Below are 25,927 nucleotides of genomic sequence, written 5' to 3'. Positions count from 1 at the left end.
AAGAGGTTTCTTTTTAGTAAAACAGGTACAATTAGATATTTTTTCAATATACTGTGAGTATAGTTTGGCACTTTGTCTACTAGGGAATAATTGCAATGAATTTGCTTTAAAATATTCTGTATTTTTTACCTTGTTAGCCAGCTAAGATTTTGCTGTACTTAGTCATTTTTAGGGGGACTGTTTTCAGCAAAGTTTTCTTTTTTTTGCTTAAACTGTAGACTATTTTCCTAGGTGGAAAATGGCTGCTGAGTATGCAGAAAGAGCACAAAAAACTTCAGCAGGAAGACACTACTTATGATTATTTCAAATTTTTTATCCCTGGAAAATTCTCAAATTAGGCGTAGAAAGGCAATCCTATTTAGCCAACTGCTCATTGGACAAAGCAAAAGCTTATTGGCAAGAATGGACTGTGCTTATTTTTAGTGTCCTCCATCCCTTAGCAGCAACACACCTCCAGGTTCCCAGTAATGTTCCCCCCCAGGTCCCTGGGCTTATCTTCTAGCTGGGCCCTTGTACCAGGGGCAGCACCTCAAGCAGTGCTCTCAGGAGGCTCCATCAGCTTTAATGAAACTGGACTGGCAGTTAATAATGACTGCTCCTGCTGGTCCATCGGCACAAAAAACACCAAATCTAAGATCAGATGTGATTATGAGGTGTTTACATGCCTTTGTTCCTTAGTCTCTCTCACTCTCTTGAGATTCTAATTCCTGTTTGTATAATTATAATTGGAATCCTCTGGCTTCTGAAATGATGTAGTTTCAGCTTTATGGTCTAGCAGAAACTTCACCATTGCTTAAACATTTTTTTCATTTTTGCAGCTAGAACAGTTTCACAAAGCCGTGTGGTGGCATTAAGCCTCCGGAAGGAATACAAAGTTTTCACGATGTAAAAGGAATCACTTATTAAAGAGAGCCCTAGTGGGGCTATTATAATGACCTGAAAATTCCTTTAGAGGTCCATTGCCTGTTTGATGACAACAGGAAACATTTTTCTAAACAAGGAAGTTTCAAACCTCCAGTGGAAGTATGTTAAGTCATAGGATTTTTATTTCTCTCTACCTAGCTCAGTTAGCAGTAGCTGAGGTTGTTTTGTTGTTGTTGTTGTTGTTTTCTAGTGAAATGAAACCTGCCTCCAAAACCATCTTCCCAGGCCAGACTTCCTGCTTTAGTTCTCTGTGGGGAGGCTCCAAGGTTTCAAACAATTCTCAAACTTATTTAGGACGTGGAACACCTAGAAATCACAGCGCTTTTTTCTGAATGATGAAGAAATACTGGCTTATTGAGCTAAAAAATACCAAATTATAAGAATCAACATAAGCCTAATAGAATCTTAGAATAAACTCTGATATACAGTTGGTAGCAGTAGTAAAGTTTAAGAAAACTGGAATGTAAGAGATTATCACTGAGACACTTCTATTCATTATTTTAATGAAATTAAAATTCCTCTGTGAGTCTAGAAAAAGATTGTTATTTTTCAGTTTTACTGGTGGAATACCTACGCTGAGTTTCTGAAACATCAGTGTTCCAAAGGGGCATAATTTGACAGTTACTGGCATAAAACTTATTAGTCGTATAGTGCTATAGGAATAGTTATAATAAAACTAATGATAATATGTGATTATATCCTTGAATGTAATATTCAGAGAGTTTCCTCTGATGGTTATTTGAGAGTTGAGGCACAGGGAAATCTGATGACAGATTCCTTATGTTTGATTTCATTCATGGCTTAAGGGAGAAGTGATTGACATTTAGACCTGAGACTCTCACTCCGGAGTCATTGCACAGTGAGCAAGAAGCTGGCCTGACAGCGTGTGCTTGCTCCATGCTGAGAGAACAGCATCACTGCTAATTGAAACAGCAGAGATGATTACCAAGCCTGTAGCTTGAGAAGCAATACACACCGACATTGGAGGGGAAAGGGCTTTTTACTTGTAAAAAAGTTCACCATGAAATCACTGGACAGGGTAAACAACTCCTGGAGAAAATCAACACTTATTATAATCAAAAGGGAATCTGTTGTAATTTGCTGATTTCGCTAGCCATGCTCAATGTGATACTGAACTAAAGTCTCTCAAACATCTTCCACTGGATAGGCAATCATGATTGGGAAAAATCCTATTTTTTTGTTTTTTTTCCCCCGATACCTCTTTCCGTGGTTTTCTGAATTATATTTAAGCATACTATAGTGTATCTGATGTTAGCAAGCACCCAATTTAGCATTAATGTCTCTGGATGGAAATATGAGCCATATGTTTATGTTAGTAATAACAACGCTATTCAATTTGATCATTTCTGAGCAGATTGATAATATTTTCATCTCAAAGATGGAGTTCTGAGAGTTTGCATTCAGTTTTGAAGCATCAGCAACTTTCAGTACAGAGGCCACACAAGTTTTCTAATCTTATTTTATTCAGTTTCTCTACTGGTCTGACTCTGATTAGAGGTTGAAATAAAATTGAGATTCTTCTATGCCTTGATTATATTAAAGTATTTCTTGTCTCTCTTCTGGCACAGCAGCAACTACAAGTAAATTAATTGTCATAGAGTTGTAGCAGAGCAGCGCTCGTGTTCTTTGAGGTGGCTATTATACTAGATTTCCAGATGGTTGAGTTTTATTTTTTTAATATACTCAGCCTCACTTCGTAAATACATTTTCACAAGGGTACAAAAATCCAATGGAGAAGTGCATGTTTCCAGGTGTGCTCATATGCACATAAACAACTTCAATTTTGGGATCCAGCAGGGGACACATAAAACAAAATAAGTAAAAAAAAAAAAAAAAGTTGCACATAGAGTAATTTTAATCCATTCCATTTTTAAATACCACAATAAATTTAATTCTCACAATAAATTAAATAGCCATATTCAGTTTACAAAATAGAATTACTTAGTGTGAAACCAGTATTTACAATAATATACATATGTACATGACATTTCTCTTTGTTGACATAGAACATGGAAGTAAAAGGACGTGACTTTCCAATGTGTTATTGACATGCTACAAGTGACACCATGGTCTATACGAGAAAACAATAGTGCAAAATCACCACAGGAACTTTGGAACAATGTCAATTTTATGAGAGAAGACATTCTTTTAAATCATAAGAAAATAGTATTTTCTGTTTTCATGGCACCAATTCAGCATCTGAATTAAAGAGCCAGCTTTCCCCCAGAAAAGAATGCATAACTGAATCCTCTGCTTCCTGAAGCTTCAAAGCCATTGGTACATTTTCACACATTAATCTTTTGGCTTAAATCTATGAAAATGGCGGGTGACAAATTCTGACTCAAAGGAAGACTCTTTGAAAATAGCTGAAGTCACTTTCCCCTAATACCATCACCTCTTCTTTCAGTAAATAGCTTAAAAGATGCAACTATGCAGACAGCAAATTGTTTTTTGTAAATTTTCAGTAGAAAAGGAACTGATCTTATATTTGGTCACACACTGAGTATGTACAAGTATACATGGAAAAACGACTTGTATAGTTGTGTCTAGGAAAAGTGCATATTTTAATCTAGAGGAGACACTGTGTGTCTCCAGGCACAACACATAGTGTTGTGTGACATTATTTTAGGGCCAGTTCAATGTCCTCCCAGTGATCTGGTAAAATTTTTGATTAAAAGGGTGAAAGAATTTGCGCAATTTGGTAATGACAGAGGGGTCCACCTCTGGATGAATGCGCCCCTTGCTGCCAGCCAGGCACTTATTAAAGATAATGTTAAATCTCAAGCAGTAAAACCCTCTGGTAGCATTGAAATATAAATTGTATTGACTTATTCTTGGGGGAAGATTTAGGAACTTCTCTACGAGCTGAAGTTCTGGCAGAGGTTCCGTGATGAGGCGATCTCCATCGACAATGTGAAATTGCTCGATTGGAAAGTATTTCAGCCATCTTTCCAGATGTTTGGTGTAGATGCTGGTCCTTACCGCTTTGTATTTTGTGTTCACTTCGCAGGTATTAGGGTCAATTGCCAGCTTCTCAAACTTGTAATAAGTTTTATTCTTCCTCTCCTTCCCCTCTAGCACCTGAGTATAATCAGAAATAGCTCTTGTGGTTGGTTCCCTGACAATGATCAACAACTTGATGGATGAGTTCATTTTGTAAATCCTTTCCGGAACCTCCTCTGTGATAAAATATGCTGGGCTCTTTTCAATTGTGATTTGCTGAGGGTAGGAAAAAGGCATCTTTTTCCGATACCACTCAATCCCCTTGGCATAATTCTCATCATTGTCAAAAAAGTGGATTTCTTGAGAGGCTTTGACCACTGCCGGATGGAGATTCAGCATCTCAAGCAGGGCCCTCGTACCTCCTTTCCTCACCCCAATGATAATGGCCTTGGGGAGCTGTTGGACCAGGTCATGAAGGCGAACCTGCTCCTTGGAAGCATTGCCCTTCCGGAACTCGTGCAGCAGGCCACGCTTAAACTGCAGGGCACGGAGAGGGAATTCAGCCTGCCCACGGGCTCCGAATCGGCCTTCAATGGGGCAAATGGGTTGTAGCCTGCAAGTAACAGAGAGACGCTTTAAGAAGTTCATTACAACTAACTTCTCATTTTTCCTGATTCTCTAGTCAGAGTAAGACTAAATGCATAAATAAAACCACTGTTTCTCAGCCTGATGCAATCCATAATGAACATATGTTTGAGAAATTTATTTTAAGCAACACTGTATTAAATGGAGCACATATAATTGATGGGATTTTTTTATTAGTGTTCCTTAAAATTTTTATTCACCAGGCACTTAATTGACTACGGCCTGTACTTGTGTTCACAGTACAGGACAGACAAGTGACACCAGTCATACTAATAGCCTTTTAATAGCTCACCAGTTAATATCATTTAGAAAACATGAAACGTGGAAGATTATAATCTTTAGCTGGGAGACTGAGGCCAGCCTTTTGGGTTTCGAATGGTATTATTTTTTTGCAGTTCAGCAGCACTCATAATATGAAAGGAGGTCCCAGTCTCTGCCCTTGGGTATTTGCATCACCAACCTAAGAAATCCCAAAATTGGCACTTGCTAAGCTTTTCATTTTATGAGAATTTCTGCTGTTGGCCTTAGGGACAGCTAGATGAGTACTATATTTCTTCTGCCTCTCTTTTTCTTTCTATCTAAAGAGTTCGCGGTCATGTTTTTACTTGGCTGAGTGTAGGAACAAACCCAATGCCATCAGCAAGTGCTGTATATCACCTGCCACACTTGGGACCAGAAATCAACAAGACCTTGACAGGGCCAGAAACCTCAGGTCCTCATTGCCAAGTCCGTTTAAATCAGGGACTCAAGCTCAAGAAACAAGGGACGCAATAGATGGAGCCAGAAAGGAGGATTTCCACTTCAATTTTGCCTGAAATAATGCGTTTCTCAGAGAGAAAGGTGTAGTGACAATCACAATGATATTCGCGTAGAGTGACTATTTAATTTCTCATGGCCAACATATATGGTTAATAAATTGAGTATACCTTTTGGGTGTAGTCTGGAATTGAACTCAAATTCATTATAATTTTTCTAAGTTTATCTGATAAGACATTTTAGCCATCTTGGTAAAGGGTGTGATATTAGTAAAATGGCTGTTAAACTAATTCCTTCCACTGAAGGTTCCAGTTATCCTAATAATTTGGAGTCTATGTCTCCCTTGCTATGGCAATGAGGCTCTCTCTTGCTTTTCCCAAGAGACTCTATTGTACCTTTCTTATCTTTTGTAATGTTTATAATTAAAGGGAGTAGAGAAAAACCTCAGGTCACGCCAATGCATTCTGCAGAACTGAGGAGAAAGGGCTTGGCCTGTGCTCTGTTTTAAACAGCTATCTATCCTAATGCTTAAGGAACAATATAAACATATTTTACTTTTTTGTGGGGCTTGTCTTTTATTATTCTAAAAACAATTCATGTTCATTGTAGAAAACATGAAAATATGGACTACTATAAAAAAAACAGGGTATACCTCAGTTACTATTTTAGAGAAACATGAAATTTTTTTTAATAAATTTGTTAACAGGATTAATGCTAGAGCTGTAAATGGAAGATATAAAAGTAGCAACACATACATAGTCAAAGATGTTTTTAATTGTGACATTGATTGAGATATCATAAATTCATTGAGAGCTATCCTTGGGTTCTGTTTGAAAATTAAGTGCTAATTCCCTAAGCCTTCCATTGATTGTAATGGATGGACTGCTTTCCTATGCATGTACAATGATGTTAGAGTCAACCTTGAGAGAATTGAGAAAATAGTCCATCAACTCCTTTCCTGTAGGACTTGATTCTCTCGAGGAACCCTGGCTGAGAGAGGTGGCAACAGATTGTCTCTGCCATTTGGAGCTAGAAAGGAATTTCCCTACCTCTAGGAAGGGCCATTTTCCTTCTTTTCTTCCTTCCTCTTTCTACCTTCTACCTTAGGAGCTCATATCCTGCAAAACAATTGCTTTTGGGACTCCTTAACTCAAGATAGGAGAAAATATCATCTTACTCCCACTTCCTGAAGAGTAGATTCTGCGCATGGACCTCAGACCAAAACACATGGAGTTTTAGGATTGAAAAGGACAGTAGAAGTAACTGAGCTCAGCCTCCTACCCAGAGAGTGGGGTCTTCAGTTACTAAATAGGCCAAAGTAGGAATGTGTCAATTTCGACATAATCTGCTTAAACTCTCAACTGACATCTTTTGAGAAAGCCTACCAAACAATCCAATTCCTTCTAAAAGTTATGCCATTAGAGACGATAGATCAGGTTAAAAATGAAAAGAATCATCAACTAAATAACTAATGCATTAATGATTATTAGATCAATTACTCAATAAAAAGCAAATATAATAATTGGAAGCTAACTAAAGACATTGCGGAGAACTTGCTAGAAAAGTATTTTTTGTGGACACAGGACAATGATATCACCTCACGGCTTTTCACTAATCACTGAGCACTACTTTTTGGGAACAGCTTGAAGTCCTTGATAATCTCTGGATTATACCATTTCCCATTGTTAGCAACTAGTGAGTAGAAAGTTTACTCAGGAATTTTAAATTGAAAAACATCCAAAAGGGTTCACTTTATTTGTCAAAATTGACACTCGCTGAAGGAAAATAAAGACCACTGCTAAATTATTTGTTAAATATCCCAGGTGTAAGATCTATAGATTAGAAAAGGAAAACTGTAAGGAAGATATTTTCATTTTAAAGTGTGGTTTCATTTTCATGGAAGATTAAGAATTGAATGCCTGGAGAACATACTTTATAGTCTTTCCAGTGCAACAGTTAATGTTAAAAGGCAAACAAGGAAGCTTCATGTTTCAGAAATTCACTTCTCTATCCTTAACAATCATACCGGATGTGGGACAGCACAGAGGTATTCAATGTGAAGCCAGACGACATCGCTGGGACTTGTGCAGGTCTAGCACCTCTTTACTGTTTGCTTATTTAATAGAGCCAACCCCTAGCTTTGTAAATTTCCTCTCCATGGATTTTCTGTTGCTTTCTGGGCACTTACTCTGAATAGCAGCTTCCTGGTCTGGTACATTCAGATCCTGGAAACCAGAGCTAATTAGCATAGTTAAAGCTCCCCAAGCCTGCAGCCATCTTTCCAGGGCAGTGTATTCCAAACTTGAGCTCCTTTACAGGCTTGAACATAATTTTAACTTTCCTGGTAGCACATTAATTGTTCACTCATAAATTTCAAAATGAAGATACATAAATACATCATTACTATTTTGCTAGAGGTCAACAACCAGATGCACACAGTGAGCTCTATAAAATGATATTTTTACTGTACACGGCTTTATCCCTTCTCTGAAAACAAGTGTCAATGCACACAGAATAAAAATGATCTTGACGACAACCTTGGTTTGAGCAACTTGGATCTCTTTCTTTTAAAGATTTAATAAATCAAAATCAATACTGCAGAAAAGCATGCTTCTTGGGAATTTTGAAGGAGGAAAACAAAGGGATAGACTTAAAATTATGTCCTAAGGCAGTATCAGTCAAGAGACACTTAAAGTCACATGGGCATAAATATGTATTTAATCACCTACCTATCCAAGCTCCCAACTCTGGCGACTAGATACAGGAGACTCCCAACAGCAAGGCTTCCCAGCACCAGGAGCTTCTGTCTCAGCCACGCCTGCTGTTTGAATAGCATGGCCCTCCATCAACCTTCAGGACTTCTGCAGCCTGAGAGATGGGGATAGAAAGGGACTCATCAGCAGTCGTCTCATATAGGCTCTGTTGATGGTCACAAAGCCAAGCAGGGGTGGGAATACAGGTGATTAAGTGATGCCACATGAAGAACAGCCATCGTACCCACCTTGACGATGGTAATGGTGTAACGGATATTTAGCAAAACTTACTTTCTTTTTCCTGGCCCATGTTATAAGATCAAATACTAAACCAGGGGGAAGATACTACCGTGTTTCCCTGAAAATAAGACCTAGCTGGACAATCAACTCTAATGCATCTTTTGGAGCAAAAATTAATATAAGACCCAGTATTATATTATATTATGTTATATTATATTATATTATATTATATTGACCTGGTCTCATAGTAAAATACGATCCAGTCTTATATTATATAAGACCTGGTCTTATAGTAAAATGAGACCAGGTCTTATATTAATTTTTGCTCCAAAAGACACATTAGAGCTGATGGTCCAGCTAAGCCTTATTTTTGGGGAAACACGGTAACTACGTAGACAGAACCTGCTAGGCAATTGTCAAATGAAATTAAAATGCATACATTCTATAGGTATGGGTGTACATATATGTATATATCTATTGTTGTTAATTGCTCAAAAAATACTGATAAAATGAGCAACGTGAGGTTTATCAGCAGGGTAACTAGTAAACTGAAGGCTCTGCTCCAGAATAGCAGGATGGATGTAGAAATTAAAATCCCAGCTCAGTTGAGTTATCCTTTGGGGCACAATAATGACATAGTTTACTTACATGTTTCTGTTTTGTTTTGTTTTAGATGTGAATGGAGGAAGGGGGTAAGATCAAAAGCTATTTCTTTATTTACTGAGGTTATCAGTGGGTAATTACTAGGACCTCCTGTTTGAGGACAGTAACTCTAAGTCACCTGATGTTTCTCTTGAAATTCTCTGTCCATTTCTGAATTGGACCGACTGATTCTGAAAACATGCTCAGACTAGATGCACCTGCTATGTGACCCCTTCTGGCTCTCAATGAATTTAAACATATTTGGTGATATGGGTCTTGCTCTTACATCACGACAGAAGCTTACCTACAAACTTTGTATAATACTCATAACTGAAATAAGGCCAGCTGAGGAGTGTAAGTCTCTACTAGTGCTATTATTAAATTTTGGAGAAACATGCAAGCTTCCAATCCAGCCTTTCTTATTAAAAATAAATCCAAACCCCCTTTCAAGATAAGATAATTTGCTTCTTATTGAAACTCAAAATAGAAACCCGAGAAAAGGGACTACAGCAATGGGTAATAGTTAGAAATTGTTTTGCTGTAATTATGTCTCTATATTTGCTATGTAAAGATTTTCTCCATGCAAAAGGGATATACTAGGATTGACTGATCTATTCATTTTCCTCAAAAGATTACTGAGCATGAATAGCGTTTCTGGCTATTCTACTAGGTTTATCGGGGACTCCAAAAAAGATCCTGAAGGAGTTTTAGAATTTGTAAAACTAATGATGTGATTAGGGAATCGTGAAACATCCAAAGAATGCAACCTAATTTATGATAATGTGTGAATAAATGTTGGGGAAAGAAAATAAAGGAAATGGTCAGTGATGTGAGCTCCATAGGAGTTCCTTTTTTTTGGGGGGGGGATGTAGTGCATGGTGCATGATTTAGTGAGGATGCTGTAGGGGAGTATCCCAAAGGAGAGAGATAACAGCAGCATTCATCCAACACACAGCCAACAAATATTTATATGCCTATGTACTTGATTCTGTACTGGGTACTGTGGGATAGCAGCCAGCATGGGAGTCTATAGTCTAGTGCAGAAAACACATTAAACCAGTAAACAGAATTCACACATACTTACAATCTGTAATAGCAATGCAAATTACAGGATGCAGTGAGAAAGAGTCACAGGAGGAACCTATTTCAGTCCTTCCTGAAGAAGTGACACTTGGGCTGACATCTGGAACATGAAGAGCAAAGTGGGCAGGCGTAGGGTAACGTGGGTTTCAGGTAGAGAAATCAGCGTTCGCAAAAGTACTGAGAAGGGAAAATGCTTGGCTACTTGGAGAAGTCAGGAGAGGCTGGAGTGGCAGGGCACAGGGATTGAGGGGGATAGAAAGAGCTAAGAGCAAAAGTAAAAAGGAGGTAGTAAGGATCTTTGCAGGGTCTGGGGGAGTGTGTAGTTGACTTGGTACGGCTTGTCTTGTGTGTAGGTGTAATGGGGAAGAAAAAGGGGAGAAAAATGAGGTGTATTGAAGCCTACTATGTGGCAAGGACATTGTCCAGGCGGTATTTCAGGAAATTCTCAGAAAAACCCTATGAAGCAGATATAGTTATCTATGAAACTCAGATAATAATGTTCTCTACCTTGCCTGTGATCACACAACTGGCAGGTAATGTGACAAGCAAAGGCATGACTTACGTAGGGTGATTCAGGGCTTTGCTGGGAGTCACTTTCCTACCTCTAAGTTGATGTCCGAAGTCCTGAATGAGAGGCACATGCCTTTAGCACATGGCTCTCATCCCTGCTGAAACGCAAACACTGCAGCAAGATGCAGAACAGCGTGGCAGAAGGAAAAGTGGGCCGCAGTCCCCTAGTCAAATTCTCCACTTAGTAACTCTGTGATCTTGAGGTGGCCACTTAGATTCTCTGGGCCTTTTGTTCTCTACCTATAAAATGGAGGATAATCTCTGACCTCCCCATCCACAGGGCTGTAGTGAGAATGAACAAAGGTTTCTACAAGTGACATTACTATACAAAAGTTTATTAATAATGCAGACTAACATACGGGATGTGTCATTTGTAAGTGTGAATGAATTTAATGTACATTCATGAAGAGTATCAGAGAATGAAAGCTATCATGTGGTGGAAGAGGGTCAGCTGCAAATGGGAGAAGTGGGAAAAGTAAAGGTAAAATGTGCTTGCTCCACGGCCCTTCTGAGGGTCACCAGCCTCGTACAGAGGAGCAACATGGAGGGAGGCTGGGAAGTTACCTGGCCTCCTTGGCTATTCAAACGCAGCACCCACACTCTTCTGCTCAGAATTATACTACACAATGCTTGTCCACTTTCACCAGCTCATCAGTCCATCTGCCTTTAGCTACAGTTCACCCTGTAAGGTCTGGGCTGTGTCCCAGTTCCTGTGGAAGTCCCCTCCAGCTGATGCCTCAGTCCACTGTCATCTACCTCCACTGAATTCTTGTTCTTGCAGGCAGAACCAGACAGTCATTCCATTGTTCATAAGTGTTAGATTTGTGGTAGCTGCTCCCTTATTCTGTGTGTATCACTCCTCCTCCTAGCAATGGGCTAAAACTATGAATTGACTTAGAAGGACGAGAAAGCTAACTGAAAGGCAGTGAGCCCAGACTCTGTCTGCTTTGCTCTATAAGCTAGTGGTTCTCCATGGTGAGCTTGCAGAGCCTTTAGAAAACACACACCTGATACCAACTTCAGAAATTCCAATTCAATGGGTCTGTATTAATTGCATGTCTGTATTTTTACAGTGGAGTGAATGATACACAAAACTTAAAATAATTTTCTACTGTCTTTTTCTTTTTCAGTTACCACAGTCAGTACACTTGCTCCTTAATTTCTTCTTGCCTTGTCCTGTCAAGGCACTTAATGCCTCCCTTAATTCTTGACATTTGGTATGTCTCCCTGTTCATTTCCTATGGCCCATACAGTCGGATTAATTTTCCTAATACAAGTTACTTTGTCCCTCATCTGCTGTTGGTTGTTCACTGGATCAAGTCCAGTCTCTTCCCCTTGAAGGCCCAGGCCCGTCCTTCTGAGATCCCAGTTTGAGTGGTTAGTTTCATTCCCTCTTATTACTCATGCACATCGGTGTCTGTACTATTCAGGCTGGCCTCTTTACTGCTCTCCATACCCTTTCACTCTCATCTCTATGCTTTAGTCATCTCCCTCACTGGCCTTCAATCTTCCCTATGTCTCTTTCTTAGAGACTTCCAGATCCTATTAATATCTTCCTGGGGAGGTGATCCTGGTGGATGTGGAATTTTGGGGAAAAAACTCTGACCACTTCCCATTGGTGGGTAGTAAATGGCTGGGTACATTGTGAAGATAATTACAGGACCAAAGGGTAGTAGCTGGGCTTAGGGCTAACACTTGGGAGACATTTGCATGTAGGGGGTGAGTGAAGCTATAAAATGACCTCATGGCTGAACTCTGATCCAAGGTGGCAGGCAGGAAAAAGAAGGAGGAAAAAAATCACCGAAGATGTGAAGGGTGCTAAGGAAGTAGTTCAAGATATAGGAGAATATCACAACAAAGCTAGCAAGCCTTCTACCGCAAAGCACATGTCATCTGGTAAACCTTGTATTTATTAAACCTGACTGAATATGAGGTCATTATTTTTTCTACTGCCACTGAAGATCTTTCATTCTCAAAGGCTCCAATAGTCCACCTATAGACTCTCCCTTTAAGATAAGCCCAGTTATTATCATGGAGGTTTTGCTCTGTAGAATACACTGCTACTGCCAGTTTGGCCTCTTTATGTCTCAGATGCTTTAAATACACCCACGGGGCCTCTCTCTTTGGGAGGCCTCGTTTCTCCAGCCTTTTGTGTGCAGGACTGGCTTAACTCCTTACATTGCCTTCTCTACTTATGTCAGGCCCATTATACCCTCCAAAGCATCCTCATGTCCACTATGCCACTCAGGGCAACTACAATTTTTATATTAGATCTCAGCTAATATGACTGAGTTGTCCATGGTGAAGTACAAAGACTGGATTGGGAGTCAGAGACCCCGAGTCACGTTTTGGTTTAAATTTCGTAATTGAAATTTTCTGAATTTTGGTATTCTCATCTGTAAAACAAAGACAATGTCTATCTCACAGGGTTGTTATGATATAAGCCTTAAGTCAGACTCTGGGATAGAACTTTATGAACATTTGGGCACTTTTAAAAAATTAAGCAAAATTAATATTTTCAGGAGCCTGATAAATTTGTTCTTACAATTCATTTTCAAGAGGAAAACAATAAAATAATTGTAGTTTTCATTAATCGTATAATTGGATTATGAAAAATATAAGTCCATTTTCAATACAAATAACTTTTAATGGAAACTCCTGTTAAACATTAGAATGCCAGATGGCACAATTACCAAAAACAAAAACAAGAAGTTAACGCTTATCTTGCTAAGCTGCAATCCTTGGAATTTTTGAGAAATGAGGAAGACAAACCCAGTAGTTTCTAATGAGCTTCTCTAGGACACAGGAAATGAAATCTTATTCTGTTTTGTAATCAGTCTCAGATTACGTGCTAAGAGACAATATCTTAGCAGCTTCTGAATAAACCTTGCTCGGGAAAAACCAAAGATACTCAGTTAGTTAAATATTCAAGATACCTCTTTGGTTTTCTACAACATCATGAAGTACTCGAGTGTCTACTAGGATGAAGTCTTAAAAACTGGTAATTGTTGCCTTCGGTCCAGGAATATAAGCTAAGGAGAAGCCACACCAACCAATCCTTGTGGACACCACTGTAAAACCAGGAGGGTTAACTCTTAAACACGGGAAGGTTAACTACTCCTCTAACACCAAAGCGCCTTCCCTTTATCTCTGCCAGCTTTAATGCATATCTTAATAATCTTTCTTTAGAGAAATCATACTGGTAATAGGCTATTTATATAAAGTGAAAGTTTTAAAAAAGTATATTATTTCTTTTTATTCAAAAAAAGGTTACAGACCTACAATGACATTTAAGCCCTCCTTCAGCTCCAGTTTTTAATCTCTAAGTAATTTTCATTTTGTGTTCCAAGAACAGCATAATTATAGTTTTTCCAGATTACTAAAGCTTTAATAGACACGGTAACTTAGCTGAACAAAGCAGAGTGTCTAAATAACAGAGTATGTTGCCAGAAGCGACAAATTGTAAAGACATCTGGCTGTTTCTCCAAAGCAGCACTAAGCAAAGAAGAAAATGATTCCCAAGCTGAAACAAGAAATAAGGGAATTCGAAAATAATAATAATAAAGGCACATTCGAATGCCGCTCAAAGATTTGTCGACATGGTTACCGCAAGCCCCTGGTACCAGTAAAAACAATAATAGAAACAATAGCAGCAAAGTTCATTAAAAATGACTGAACTTTTATAGCAGAATTATTGCAAGGAAATAATAACTGTCTTTTGAGTATTAGCTCATTTATCTGAGCAACAGCCTTATGAGGTGGACAGGAACTATGTTTATTGAGCACTAGGCTCTCTGTTACTTTCTTCCACATTTATTATCTCATGTAATACAACAGAACTGTGAAATATTATCCATTTTATTTTTTCTGATGGAAACAAGAGCCGAGAGATGAGCAGATTATTTACCCAAGGGCATGTTTTTGGGAAATGCAGAAGGATGATTTAAATTCAGAATTATCTGACCCCAAAGAACATGGCCCCTTGATTGCAATGCCACTCATAGAGCTTTGGATGCTCACCTGGGAGACTCTTAATAAATACTTGTTTATTGATTGATGAGAGCAGACAAAACCACTTAAGTCCAGCCAAATTACCTGCCATTGAACCTGGAAGTAGGGGATGGGGAGGTGAATAAAAGAGTAAAAGAGAAAAATTGTTTCCATGGAGGGGCAGGTAAAAAGGGCCATTTGGGTGGTTTGAACCTGATAAAAGGAAGGAAAAATATTAATTAGCAATGATAATAATAACAATAATAATAACAATAGTGAACAGTAATGTTTTTACAGAAAGATAATGTTTTTATAATTTACAAAGTGGTTTTTCACAGTCATCAGGCCATTTATAATTAAAATCAGCCAGAAGGATAGGAACCCCACTTGTTCTCCTGATAATTCAAGAACTTCCTTTTTGATAGCTTTTATAGTAGGTGATCAAAGTAACACTGGTTTGGAATGCCACTTGGTTCAGATCTCCATAAGATCTTGGTTAAATCCATCAATCACCTCTCATTATAACCCCATCATACTCCAGCCCCCCCCCCCCCACTATCTCCACGAATGGCTCTCCTTCTGCCCACTGCATCGCACAACCCAAAAACCTTGGAGTCCTTCATCCTCGGTTCTATTCCTTCCCTAGCATCCAATCAGCCAGTAAAATGCTATCTCCAAAATACTATTAGAATCCATCCACCTACTTGTCTGCACTGTCATTTGTGACTGCCTTGGTTCACGTCACACTTTCAGAATGTTATGGGCCCCTAACTGGTCTCCCTACTCTCAGTTTTGTCGCTGCCTCAATTTATTCTCTATGCTGATGCCAGAGTGCTCTTTCCAAATGGAAATTTGATCATGTCGCCTTCAGGCTTAATATAGTTTAATGGGTCCCTATCATCATTCACATGTTTTTAAAAGACCCTTTACTCTTTTCCAAAGCAGCTTCACACAACCCCCAATGGCTAAATGTACAAATTTCAGCACACAAGACAACTTGTGGTTCTTTTGAATAGGCCACAGTCAGTTTTGCTTCAGGGCCAGAAGCATAACATTTCCATAGCCTGAAAAAAAAATATCTCTGTGCCATCGATCAGGTCTGGGACACCAATAAAGGTATCCCAATAGGATACTAATAGCCTTTCCCATAGCGCTGCTATTAGGAGTAAATGAGCATGTCAAGTAATTAGAACAGTGCTTGCCTCATAGTAATATTCAGTAAATGCTAGCCACGTCTAGTAATGCTTTCCTCTCCCCTCCTCCAGGCTTTGGTTTAATTCCTGTCTTTTAGATCTTAGGTTCCTTGGGAAAGTCTTTCTTAATCACTCAGGCTGGCTTACATGATCCTTCTATGTGTCACCACAGTGTGCTTGATTTAATTCTATTGAAACTGAACTGTAATTGCCTGTTTACTGTGTGTTCCTCTAACTAGAATGTTAAGTTCCACGAGATTAAGGACTGTGCCTGTTCATTGCTGTATCACTGACATTTAGGGTCACAGATGCTCAGGAAATAACTGCTGAATAATCAAAACAGTTGGATAGAATGAACTTTGACTATCCTAATAGCTATGGCATCTGGATACCACATCTCTTTAAGTAGGTAACAGTATCTTTGTATAGTACTTTGAAGATTTATGGAGCACAATATAATTGACTTCATTTTTCCCACCTTTTTATTTTGAAAAATTTGAATACATAATAAGTAATGATCATAATAATAACAAGAATGAAAAGTAATGTTTTTACAGAAAGATAATGTATTTATAATTTACGCAGTGTTTTTTAAACTAAGTTACCTGCTATTTGACCTTGGGTAAAGCATTTAAACTTCTTGCTCTTCTGTTTTTTTCACCCAAGAAATACAGGGCTTTGAAACGGTTGAGTTCAGCAATCTATCCTGGGTCTAACATTCTCTTATTCTAAGGGATTCCACCAGATTAGCACTAAATGAGTGTTCTTATATTGAGAGATTCATGTACAAGGAAGTAAAGGCAACTGCAGTGGGTGGGAAATTAGTGCCCGAGGTAACTCTCAACTTTTAATTTCTTATTATCCCCTAGTTTTAAACAGTCTTGACCTCTTTCAGGATGGTTGTATCACATTATACTCCCTATTACTGTGAAAAACAATCCTCTCATTCTAAGATAGGAAATTTCCTTGAAAAGATACCGACACTTAGGAAAGAGTCTACTGATTAGCTTTCAATGTGCCCTGCTGTCAGAGAACCCAGAGGAATCACATTTTGAAAAAATTAACCAAGGGCAGCTGAGGAAAATTATCATAAAGAATTCACTTTTCTTCTATTATAATGATCACATAAGAGAGCTGTAATGAGAAAGAAACAAATGAAGAGGGGCACGAGAACAAGGGCATGGAAAGCAGTGTTCTGCACATGTCAAGTCGAATGCGAAGATAGGGGTGTAGATTAAGAGGAAAATGGACACCATTTGTTAGTAGATTAAGCAGAAAATGTATCAGTCAGGGTGCTCATAATTGATCTATCAAATCGCTAAGGAAGCTATTTAGCTCTTTGTTTCTTCAGTTAACCATGAAGGGTCAATGTTGGAACTGAAAAGGAAAAAAAAGTTGATAAATTATACAAAACTACAGAGTTTATTACTGCTCTGTGCTTAGTGCTTCTCCTCCTGGGAATTACTGTAGGAGCAGCTCTGAGCACATTCCAAATTTTCAAATGGGTTCTCGGTTTCTTCCCTCCATTCAGCTTTTGATATCATGCATACATAATTTATCACAGCTACCATTATTGCCTTAGCTTGAGTAGTCCTCTGGCACTCTGTATGCAGAAGGATACTCATTTTGCATTTGTAATGACCAAACTTAAAAAGAACCAGTTAATTCTGCTTCTGTTCAGGGGTCTCATTTAGTAGAATGATGTCTTAAGGAAAGAGATGGGAACTGAATTTTATTTTGACATGGAATCCCAATTACTCTTAATCTCAGCATCTCATTGGTACATGAAACTAATGTTTCTCCTAAAGTTTCTTTTTACTTCATTAAATAGATGTTGGGAGTTTAGTAAATTTGTCCTGCTGGTGAGTTTCAGAAGCAGAATCTTTCACACTCTAATCCTGTTTATATAGAAAAGTATAAGTTGGAGAGGTAATAATTATACAGGTAATTAAGTTAATATACACGGTCCAAACAGATCATTCCGGTAAATTAGGCTCATGCACTTAAAGAGGTCAAGTTAACTGGATAAGTTCTTCCCTCTGCCTTGTATAGTTGAAGTCAATTATATAGTAATATTAGTTCTACTTGTCACACCCAGTAATAGTTGAATATATTTATTTTCAAATCAAGTGTAGTAACTACCAAACAGAAAGTCAACTTTTTAGTCTTATTTCTTATCTCACAAATTTTGTTTTTGGTGAGGACCAAAGAAATGGTGTGTGTGTGTGTGTGTGTGTGTGTGTGTGTGTGTGTGTGTGTGAATGTCTCTTAATGCCATAAAGAGGCTAAAAGTACAATGATTTTTTTATCATTAATTTTCATTGGATTGTAGTTCTCATTGTCCTCTGTCTACAATGTCTTTTTCTTCCCTTTTAATCTCTGTAACACTAAGCTAATATATTTCTTTTATAATGACTGAAGATGATGTTAATTTTTACATTAGACATTTTAAGTGAAGAATTAAACCATTAGCAGATCGATTACACAAAAATGTGAATGTACCATGTTCAAATTACTAAGTTAGACTCAGAAAATTCAACATGTGTAATATAAAATTTAAGCAAATATGTACAGGTACAACCTAAAAAACTTTAGAGCAAGTTTTCCTGTAATGCAGTTCATCATCATAAAAACACAATTTTCACAGTAGTACCATCTGTGTGGCACTTTACAGTTTTCAAAGCTCTAGTTTAAACACCATTTTACTTGATTTTTACAACAAAGATATGAAGGACACACTACCTATTTTACTGTCCATTCAAGAGACGAGGAAGCCAACACTCGTTCCAAATGCCTAGATCCACCTATCTAATGACCAGCAGAGTTCAAAATAGAATTTAGCTATATTGACCTTGGTGTTTGTAGGAAAATTCATCCTCTTTCTATGAAGATTTGGATTAATTTTAGTACAAGGACTGGATGTTAATTATCAGTGCAAAACTAATCCTTGCATGCTATAGGTTTTGAAAGAGTGCTAAAGTAATTTTTGTTCAAGTATAGGACTTAGAAACAATGAAAGAGGTATAAAGTAATTTGGAATGAACAATTGTTAATATTATTTTTCTCTCTCTGTCTGGTTGGATCATCAGTTCTTCACAGAAAAATATCCTGGAAGGATGAGGAGGATTACAATAGATTCATCAAGGGTAGAAAAAGAAAATAAAATCCAGTTAATAATTCCTGAGATTAACAATCATTATGCTAATGATAAACTCAAAACATTAACTCCAATCACCTCCTCCCAACTAGTATGTATATATTTGGTCAGGATTTTCATTTTAGTCTGTTTTTCCAACCCCTCCTAAATTAGGCATTATTTTGTTATTACTGTTTTACACAATCCTTATTTGTTTAGAATTATCCATATTTATCAATATTGCCACTCACTATTCCTTTTTTATTGGTATCAGCTTTGAGATATAATCACATAGCATAAAATTCTCCCATTTGAAAGTGTACGATTCAATGGATTTTAGTATGCTCAGAATTGTACAGTCATCACCACATATTTTAGAACATTTCATTACCCTCAAAAGAAACACTGTACTCATTAGCAGTCATCCCCATGTCCCCATCTCTCCCTCCCCAATCCTAGGCAGCCACTAATCTACTTTCTGTCTCATTATTCCTTCTTGCATCTCAGCTCTTCCATTTTCCTTTTGCCAGAAGTAGAATTTCCTCCCATTCAGCAAACAAAAGCTATGACATTTCAAATCAAATGCAGAAGTATTTTCTTCAATTTCTTCTCCTTCCCAAAGGAAAAAAATAGGTAGCGCTTGCTTTCTTTTACCTATTTTCTCTTTTAGGGTGATCTAATTACTGAAGGATTTGTTAGTTAATAAGACTAGTAGTGAATTAAAAATTAGTTTAAAAGAATAGATTACTAAAATCTTTGCTTCTGAAAATTAATCTTATTTTTTAAAAATGCATTTTAATGCATTTAGTGTTCAGCGAAAGCCCTCTTAGGCCAGCAGTCACCTCTCAAACATAAAGAACACAGGAGCTGGCAAAGTAGAGTTAGCACCCAGGAGGCAAACAGCTTCACCAGGGGAATGTGCCTGGATGTAATAAAGCCCTCATTTATTGAGTGGTGGTAAAGAACAATGAAGCTGGGCACCAGATAAGGGTAGTAAAGACAGATTTTATTCAATAATATTACTACTGCAGCAGGGGAAAAGACTTCAGTATGCACTGAGCTCAACTCTGATGTGGAGAGGTGACCGAGTATTTTAAAGAGAGAATGAGGGAGAAGGAAAGAGGAAGAAGGAACAAGTAAGACCTCTAGCAGTCAGGGAAGTGGAAAATTACAAAAACTGGGAAGGAGTTGGTCACTGTGATTAAGCCATCTGGCCTTTGTTAATTGCTCTTATCCGGAGGAAAAAACAAAAACAAATACGTCTTATATCTTTAGGACAGGAGGTAGCTTGCAAATTAGAGCAAGGCACTCAGCTCAATGAGGTCCTTACTCTCCCAGAGGGACTGGGACACAAGAGAGGAACAGCTTCTTCCCTGGGGGTTTGTATTCCAGGTCCTTAAGGAGACAGTTCTGGGTGGTAGGAGATTTATATCTCAAAGGGGCAGTGAAAGGGTTTGTAATTATAAGTTTTCTAAAGTAACTGCTTTAAGAGGGAGTTCATGGCACTATGTCAGGTTTTGGCTGATAAACAGTAAATTCCTTTGGCAGCATCGAGCCATCTCAGGCAGGCATTTTAAGGGGGGCTGGAGTCTTCCCAGGGACATGGTCTTAGGCTGCTAGAAGCCATGCTAGACTTTAAGTTCTAAGTTTGTGTAAAGAGCAACTTCCAGGAACTGATAGGAACCTATGGCCAGCAGCCAAAAAGAATGTGGGGACCTCATTCCTACCACCACAAGGTACTAAATTCTGTCAACCACAAGAATAAACTTGGAAGCCAGTTCTTCTCCGGAGTCTCCAGGTACAAGCTCAGACAAGCTGACAGCTTGATTTCAGCCTTGTGAGACTCTGCAGAGAATCCAGTTAAGCCTACCTGGACTTCTGACCTACAGAGCTGTGAGCTGATAAATGGGTGTCCTTTTTAAGTTGCTGTATTTGTCATCATTTGTTATGAAGCTGCAGTGATTTTTTTCCCCCTGAAGCTTTCTTCTCACAGAATACTGAGTGCCAAACAGCAAAAGCTCACCTTCAAGAAATACATTGTACCCCTAACAATGCTCAAACTTTGAACGGAGACGATAATGCAAGTGAATTTGCTATTGGCAAGAAAAGGTCAATTTAGTGAAATGTCGAATACTTTTCAGTGAAAAGGCCGATCGTTATACCTGACACTAAGGCAGTACTCTGAGTTAGCATGTGCAAGCTATTGTCTTCATATTACTCTCTCAGAAACCGACCCCTCTGTGTCTTTTCCTCAAGCCAGAGCCATGTACCCCAACGCTCACTTGTGGGCTCCAGAGAGGCTTCTCTTTCCGATGATGATCCAAGTCTCTGTGGCAAACTGGAACACTGTGCATTTAGCTAAGTATTGACCTTCCCCCACCACCAATCTCTCCTTAATTACCTTTCCAGCTTCATTTCTTGTGGTATGTCCACAGAGACCCTAAATTTGGCAAATATTCATTTCTAAAACATGCCAGATAATTTCCTAATTTCCCTCATGCTCTTCCTTCCTCTCATGAAGCCCTTTCTTCTCTTTCCACTTATAGGAATTGTACTTACCTTTGAATATTCAGTTCAGATGTCACTTCCCCCCAAAATCTTTCCTAGATTCTTCCAGGCAGAATTGTATATTCCCTCTTTAGTGTTTCCAGGACATTCAAGAATAGCTTGGCTTTCTGTTATGTAAGTGCCCACTTTCCCCACAAAATATAGTTACTGACATTAAGGACAACCATTTACACACACACGCACACACACACACACACACACTCTGCTTGCCCCAAAGCCTGGCACAGTTCATTAGTAGACGTTTGTGAAATTGCGGTTCCTATCTAGTGAGATAAGGAAGATAATCAGGTGAGGCAAAAAAATAATTCTTCTTTTCCTTTACGTATATTAGTTGGCATATTGCACATTGCTTTCTTCTTCAGTTGGATTGTGCAGACTTGATATTTCTCCCAAACTTCTGTAATATGGGAGTCGACCACCACAGTCCATCCCAATCACTTCAAACTTGGATTATTTCATCAGGACCATCTCCCTGTCCTATGTTCATACTATTCCCACAAGCTGATACAGCTTTACATAGCCCAACCTCTTTCAGCTGCCAAAAATTGCTTTTACTGAATCACTCTCTACCTCAAAACCCAGTAGTGTTTCTCCATAGCCTAGAGCTGCGCTGTCAGTATGGTAGTCTCTAGTCACTAGCCCTTAGCAGAAGTTCAGATGTGCTGAAGTGTTAAATATCCACAGATTTCAGACATAGTATGAAAAAGAATATAAAATATCTCATTAATAATGTTTCCTATTGATTATATGCTGAGATGATATTGTACCTATATACTGAGTAAAAGGAAATATATGACTAAAATTAATTTCACCTGTTTACCATTTTTAATGAGGACACTTAAGTCTTACAATTATGTATGTGGCTTGCATTATATGTACTCTGTGTGACAATGCTAGCCAAGGTAAAAGTCCCAGCACCTGGATTGGGCATTATGATTCACATTTGGCCTCAATCTCTCATGTCTCATGTCTCACATGTGAAATGTCCATCATGGACAGTATTTTTTCAGAAGCCCTATTCTTATTCTTTTCCTCTGCCCACACTACTTCTTGTATGACCTTCTCTCCTTCCATTTTGCTCATCAAAATTTTATCACTTTTCCCAGGCTCATGTTAGCTCCTCTAGCTATAATAAGTCTTCTCTGATTTCAGCAACTGAAAGGATTTTTTTTTTCTAAAGGAAAAATTCTGATATATAATTATTTGTGAACATAATTTGTCTCCTCTATTACATATAAGCACTTAGAGAATAGGGACAATTTAATATACCTACATATACATCCACATATAGCATAATGACTTCCCTCAGTGACTCTCAGTGTGATGCATAGATGAATTCTATTTAGGAAATCGGTTATATACATGTATATGTGTATATATGTATAGACATGTTTATGTATGTATATATACAGACTATAAATATGATTTCATAATTTAATCAGAGGGAAAGACCTGCAAGAAGATTCTCTGAATCTTTGGAGGAGAATAAAGAATGAAAATCTGCAGAGAGGAATAAAGACTCAGAACATTAGAACTGGAAGAGACTGAGAAGGCATCTTGTCCATTTTCCTGTCACGGATTGAGTTCCAGCTGGAGAGGTTGAGTGACCCTTGCTAGGTGTAAGCCATGTGGGAGATATACTGCTCTATCTCTTGTGCTCTGGGCAGGACCTGATGTTTCAGGGGTCAGAACACATTGGTCCCATGAGTGAATGAATGAATAAATGAACAATGCAAAGTAAGTACACCTAGTGAGCTGATACTAGACTACAGATCTGATTCATAGAGAAGTGAGATTTCACTCTACCACTTAGTGAGGGGAAGGAACATTGGGAAGCAATAGGGAACTATGTTTAAAACATTCTTGTTAGCCAACTGTGAAATTAGCCACTCAACAGTTTTTATGACAATGGCATCTAGGTATCTGTGGATTTGGAAGAGTACATTACACTTTTCCGTCCTGTTCAGATGACCTCTTCCAAGTTGCTTTTTGTCTGCGTAGAGAGTATATACTTTCAGTAATTTTCAAAATAGCAGTGATGAATTTTCACTGGTTTCCCCCATTTTTTCTTGTCCTCGTCCTTTTTGTTCATTTATTTGTTGCTTGATATTTTATAGAGCACTTCTCTCACATGTATTACATCATGAAATTCTCAAAGAAAATTTATTAGGTATTATTAGCACTCCCACTTTGAAATGCGGAACTCAGAGAACTTAAATGATCAAACATCACACAGCTAAGACATGTCAGAGCTGTGTGTCTTCTGTATGTCTTCTATATTATTTCCAAATATTATGATTGCTTCCGTTATTTCCCATTATTACTTGTGAATAAGAACACACATTCATTATAGCTGGGGCAAGAGGTATTATTCATGGCCATTAAACAGAGGGAAGCCATTGGTCAACTTCATGACCTTAGTCTTACCAGCTAACTTCTTATTCGGAATATTCTCTTCAAAACACAACTTTTGGGATTTAACATGTGTGGAAAGAAAATAACCTTTCTCGTAATATTTTTTTTTTTTTAATCCAGTATTACAACAATTAGAATGGTTGCTAAATTGGCTCCCCAAAATTTTATATTAAGGATGCTCTTGCTACATTTCTGAAACTGGCAATGATGAGGAGATAGTTATTGACAATATTGGGGAACCCAATGCAGGTAGAATTCTCTCTCTGCTAAAAATTAGGAGACTTGTGAAAACTTCATGATTTTGAAATGTGAGGCTTAGGCTTTAATGATTTTTCTCTTTTTAAAAAGAAGGTGAAAAGAATACAGGCTATGATTTTAAACAGAATAGATAAATAGGACAAAATTAATCAATACATCTTAGTTGAGGTTGTTTACACAAGAGAGCTATGCATCTTACACATTTTCCATCTGTGTAAGGCAATTTGCTTGTTATTTAGATGTGACTGACATAATTTGACAATCTGGTTTATTAGTATACTTTGTAACTAATTGTATGTAAAATGCCAACAATATTTCCCCATCTATATCTTAGCAAGGGATCTTATTCTGAAGTGATAAATGAATGTCCCAGAAGTTCTCTCCTTTCTTTCCTCTGTTCCTCCTTTTCTCCCCTCTTTTCTTCCTTTGTGCTCTTATCTTGAATTTACTAATGAAAACAGAACTTAGAACATCAAATATTATGGGAAAACTTGTTGATCATGCATATTACCATGGGTTTACTACGTTCTACCTTTTTAATTTTAGGAAGCTTAAGTAAATGTCTACTATCCTCTTATTTTGCAGCCCTGCTTCCCCCATCCCCTTACTTCTCTTCTGGGTATGATGGACTGATTAAACAAGTGCCAATAAAATATAATGAAAATATGTTCCAAAATATGAAGACTTGTATATATACACAGTGGAATACTATTCGGTGGTGAGAAAAGATGATATAGGAACATTTGTGACAACATGGATGGATCCTGAGAGTATAATGCTAAGTGAAATAAGTCAGACAGAAAAAGCAGGGAACCATATGATTTCACTGACATGTGGTATATAAACCAAAAACGACAAAAGAACAAGACAAACAAATGAGAAACAGAAACTCATAGACACAGACAATAGTTTAGTGGTTACCAGAGGGTAAGGGGGGTGGGGGTGGGAGATGAGGGTAAGGGGGATCGAATATATGGTGATGGAAGGAGAACTGACTCTGGGTGATGAACACACAATGGGATTTATAGATGATGTAATACGGAATTGTACACCTGAAATCTATGTAATTTCACTAACAATTGTCACCCCAATAAATTTTAAAAAAAATATGAAGACTTGTATCATGAAATCCTTAGTGTTAAAAATGAGTGTATCTTAATAGGAAGAACCTATTAAAAGAACAAGAAGTAAATGATAATGAAGTCGTTTTGCTAATTAACCTGGATGTGACTGACATTGCTGCAGCTGAAACTAGGCAATAAAGTTGGCCTTCTTAGCAGAGTTCTGTTGAATCATAATCTCCTATTTCCCCAGTGTCCACATGTCTAGCTATTTCAGGAATGTCTGTATCAAGCTTTTATTACAAATGCTAATATTGAGTTATTTAGGGGGGAAAAGTGACACATACTTTCCATGTGAGGACAAAAAGTATTACTTTCATTTCAGAGGGCCTAATTATGACACCACTTTCTATTTTAGTCCTTATCTATTTTCTAATTCTTCAGGGGCTGGGTAGTATTTAACAATGAAACAAGCAGTGCTCCAGTGTGTAATTAAGCTTTTCTTGTAGGATTAATAAGTCATGTCTCATTAGCCCCACTGAACTAGAGGTGTTAATCTTCACCTTGGCATTCTAATCTTGAAATAAGTTTGTGGATCAAGTATTGAAGTATGTTGAGCAAACAGTTTGATTAAAGCTACCGAGTCTTAAGATGCCAGTCTCATCTTACTGATTCAAAAGCATTTCCATATATAAATGCTTAGATGTGTCTTTTCGAATGTACTAAGCA

At 37.9% G+C, this 25,927-nt stretch overlaps 1 protein-coding gene across 7 annotated transcripts in view; it reads right to left on the bottom strand.

The window, feature by feature from the left end:
* Positions 1 to 2,782: 2,782 nt before the first annotated feature.
* Positions 2,783 to 25,927, bottom strand: part of HS3ST5 (heparan sulfate-glucosamine 3-sulfotransferase 5) — a 250,976-nt gene continuing 227,831 nt past the window's right edge. For 5 of the 7 annotated variants that reach the window (XM_074333460.2, XM_088795502.1, XM_019742909.3 and 2 more), the window contains 2 exons: positions 8,019 to 8,157; positions 2,783 to 4,501 (listed from right to left, as the gene is read on the bottom strand). In XM_074333460.2, coding sequence (XP_074189561.1) covers positions 3,571 to 4,501; positions 8,019 to 8,125 — 1,038 coding nt within the window. In that variant the 5' untranslated portion in view covers positions 8,126 to 8,157 and the 3' untranslated portion in view covers positions 2,783 to 3,570. Of the gene's footprint in view, positions 4,502 to 8,018; positions 8,158 to 10,008; positions 14,552 to 14,597; positions 15,075 to 25,927 lie in introns of those variants that run through there. The other 2 variants (XM_074333463.2, XM_019742913.3) reach the window with 2 other exon arrangements.

The sequence above is a fragment of the Rhinolophus sinicus genome, chromosome 2 (assembly GCF_057876585.1).
Source record: "Rhinolophus sinicus isolate RSI-liver-muscle chromosome 2, RSI-T2T, whole genome shotgun sequence".
Classification (NCBI taxonomy): Eukaryota; Metazoa; Chordata; class Mammalia; order Chiroptera; family Rhinolophidae; genus Rhinolophus; species Rhinolophus sinicus.
The sequence above is the reverse complement of the archived record's forward strand: the minus strand, read 5'-3'. Positions and strand labels throughout refer to the sequence as shown.